The sequence below is a fragment of the Passer montanus genome, unplaced genomic scaffold (assembly GCF_014805655.1).
Source record: "Passer montanus isolate IOZ18808 unplaced genomic scaffold, ASM1480565v1 scaffold1217, whole genome shotgun sequence".
Classification (NCBI taxonomy): Eukaryota; Metazoa; Chordata; class Aves; order Passeriformes; family Passeridae; genus Passer; species Passer montanus.
The window spans coordinates 600-4,345 of NW_024358912.1; the positions used below are offsets into that span (position 1 = coordinate 600).

General features: G+C 51.0%; 1 protein-coding gene across 1 annotated transcript; it reads left to right on the forward strand.

Moving 5' to 3' along the window:
• Positions 1-590: 590 nt before the first annotated feature.
• LOC120497123 (feather keratin 4-like) lies at positions 591-910 on the forward strand (the record flags this gene model as incomplete). The annotated part of the gene is made up of 1 exon (XM_039698206.1): positions 591-910. A coding segment is annotated over one exon (320 nt), but the record flags the coding sequence as incomplete, so codon positions are not given.
• Positions 911-3,746: the final 2,836 nt, after the last annotated feature.

Consider the following 3,746-nt stretch of genomic DNA (forward strand, 5'->3'; position numbering starts at 1 on the left):
ATGAGCACCCTCTCCACAAGACACCCACAAACCGCAGCACACCACAGCCACGGCTTGACTTCCCTCTTCACATCCCACTCTCCAAAGCCTTGGTCACGTCCACAGCCCTCCAAAAAAACATCATCATCAACAGGCTTTGCTCATGAACAATTGCATTTAAAAGGGGTCAACAAGGTCAGATGGACACGGAATTCAAAGCTGGACATGACACTGCAGAGTTGTGGGATCGAAAACACTCCCCACTTCAGGAATCACCACTCTGACACAACCAGGAACTGGCCTGCAAAATGCCCCAAGGCCATGGCACAAGGCCCTCCCGCCTCTCCTCAACCACCATAAAAGCCAGCCCACAGCCTCTCTCCCTCACACACTTCTCCTCACGCCTTCTCCTCCTGATCCCGCCAAAACCAGGTAAGCCTCGACTCCTGATCCTCCTCATCCTGCACCCCTGGGCCCTCTCTGCCAGCACGCTCAGACCCAACTTCAGCAGCCCTCACATTTCCCAACACCCCCACTACAGCCTCCACACTCCTTCACTGCCCCTTGCTGCCCCATGCCCCTGCCCTGCCTCACCCCTCTCTCTCTTCCAGGCAGCCTCCACACCACACCCATGGCCTGCAACAGCCTCTGCCGATCCTCCGGACCCACCCCGCTGGCCAACAGCTGCAACCAGCCCTCGGTCCTGCAAAGCCAGGATTCCCGGGTTGTTATCCAGCCTCCCCCCGTCATGGTCACCCTGCCAGGACCCATCATGACCTCCTTCCCCCAGAGCACCGCCGTCGGATCCACCTCCTCCGCTGCTCTGGGCGCTGAGCTCAGTGCCCAGGGACAGCCCATCTCTGGTGGCTTTGGCTGCGGCCTGGCAGGCCTGGGCTGCTCTGGCACAAGGGGCTATGGCTCCATCTGCTAAGGGCCCTCAGCACAACCCCTCACACCACCAGCTCTGGCCTCTGGTAACAGCTGCTGCAACCAAAGCGCCTCGGCTGATGGTACAAGCCAGCACATCAGACCAGCTCTTCTCCATTTCTTCATCTTCCCTCATCCTTCTTCTGCCTCAATAAACTTCTACTGCATCAAAGCATTACACGCCTCCTCTCCTTTTTGAATTCTGCCTCACATGCACGCCCAACACAGTGCCATGCCTTCTTTTTTTTTTTGGAATTCCAGTGGTCTCACACCATCACCCAGGTGTTGGATGGCAAAGGGACACAACACCTTCCTGAACAAGTAGAACCCCACCTGTAATAACCAAGACTGGGTCAGGAATCAGGGTTTAAGGGTGACCATCCAGAACATGACAAAATCACATCTCCTGCCATACCAAAGGCTTTGACACAACACTGGTCTCCTGCTCATTGCTCTGGAAAAGTCTCTTCATGCCAGCATAGCCTTGACAAGATCTCCTTCCATCACAACTCTCACGCCACACAAACAATCACAATATCATCCATGCTCACAGAAACTCAGCAAGTGCTGCAAGGCCTTCCATCGCCTCTGCTCAAGGAAGGCTACCCACAGAAGCATTTCCACAACCATGGACACTTCAGCTTTTCATCTTCCTGCACACAGACACTCCTGCACCTCTTCTACTCTGGGACCATCCTCACAATAAAAGAGCCTTCTTTACACGGCCTATGCAATTCCATCTCTTTTCACTTGTGTTCTTTCTGACTTTTCCTTAGCATGTGCAGCACTGAGAACTGATGTCATCCCTCACTTTCATTCCCTGCCATCCAGCATTTACACACACTGCTAACAACCCCACATCCAGCCTTGCCCCCTGCAAGTCCTAGCACTCTCAGTCCTCTCGCAAATATCCTCCAGCCATTTCAATAGCTTGGCAGCCCTCAACTGGCCTTGGTTCACAAAAGCTCTGCACCTCCTCCCCTGGGCACCCCACAACTGCTCACATTCACTCCCATAATTTTCAACGATGTTCAACAGGCTAGGCCTCATGCATGCAACTCTTGAGTGTCGCCATTTCAAGTTTGACTCCAGCTTGACTTTGCATCACAAGGCTCCGGATCATCTGGTTTAAATATTCTATAAAGAGAGCAGTCCGCCTCACTGACCCTTTACACCACCTCTACATCCTTGCATAGTCTGTGATGATGCACTAGGAGACAGCGCCAAAGGCATTGCTAAGACCTGGAGGGAAACACCAGCCATGGCTGCCTCATCAACCACAGGAACATTCTTAGTTTCTATAGGCAACTCAGAGGACACTAAGACATGATTGTGCCCTCCAAAATCAACTCTAACTGCTCCTCATATCCTTGTATGACCTGCACTTGGAAACACTTTGCTGGGGAAAAAATTGTCCCATCCTTGTGTACAGGAACAAGGACCCTGGAAAGCCATGGGCAAGGCGGCAAGGAGTAAATGCCCTGAAAGGGGCAGCTCCTAATGCCCGGCACAGCCACAAAGCCCAGAGCAGCCTGACAGGGCTCTAAAGGAATGGGCTCCCTCTCTCAAATGCAGCCACATACCAAAATACACCTGGCCCATGGGTTGACATAATTGATGACACCTCCAAGGTGTCATCACTTCCTCAGGCTTTTGTGGTTTATTCTGCTTTCTCTGACACGCACCTTCCAGCAAAATCCTCCCAAATACCAAGCAAGTGCTGCAAGTCCTTCGATCCCCTCTGCTCAAGGAAGGCTACCCACAGAAGCATTTCCACAACCATGGACACTTCAGGTTCTCATCTCCTTGGACAGACAAACTCCTGCACCTCTTCCACTCTGTGACAATCCTCACACTAAAAAAGTCAAGCCTATTCTGCCCATGCAATTCCATCTCTTTTCACTTGTGCCATTGCTAACTTCTAACAACTCCACATCCAGCCTTATCTTCTGGAAGTCCCTGCTCTCTCAGTCATCTGTGAAAAAACCTCCAGCTCTTTAAATATGTGGGTAGCCCTAAACTGGTTTTGTTTAACTAAGCCTGTGGGCCTCCTCCCTTGGGGACCACAGAATTGCTCACACCGACTCATGTAATTTTGGAGGATGTCAAATACGGTTGGACTCATGGATACGAGTCCTGAGATACTTTATTCGAGCGTTAACTTCAGTTTCATTTTCGGTTACAAGGCCGCAGGTCATCTAGTTTAAATGTTAAATAAATAGAGCAGTCCACCTCACTGACCCTTGACACCACCTATACATTCTTGCACAGACTGCGATGATGCAGTAAGAGACAATATCAAAGACAGTGCTAAGAGGTAGAGGCAAACACCAGCCATGGCTGCCTCATCAACCACAGTACAATTTTTTATTTCTGTGTATAACAGAGAGATCAGTAAACATGATTTCACCCTCCAAAATCAACTCTAACTGCTCCTCATCTCCTTGTATGACCTGCACTGGGAAACGCTTTGCTGGGGAAAAAGATGTCCCATCCTTGTGTACAGGAACAAGGTCCCTGGAAAGCCATGAGCAAGGCAGGAGGGAGTAAATTCCCTGCAAGGGGCAGCTCCTCATGCCCGGCACAGCCACAAAGCCCAGAGCAGCCTGACAGGGCTCTAAAGGAATGGGCTCCTTCTCTCAAATGCAGCCACATACCAAAATACACCTGGCCCATGGGTTGACCACATTGATGACTCCCCAAGGTGTCATCACTTCCTCAGTCTTTTGTGGTTTATTCTGCTTTCTCTGACACGCACCTTCCAGCAAAATCCTCCCAGATACCAACTCTCACTTCAAAGCTGCTGCTAAGGTCACATGGATTCCAGCACAGGAGCAGGA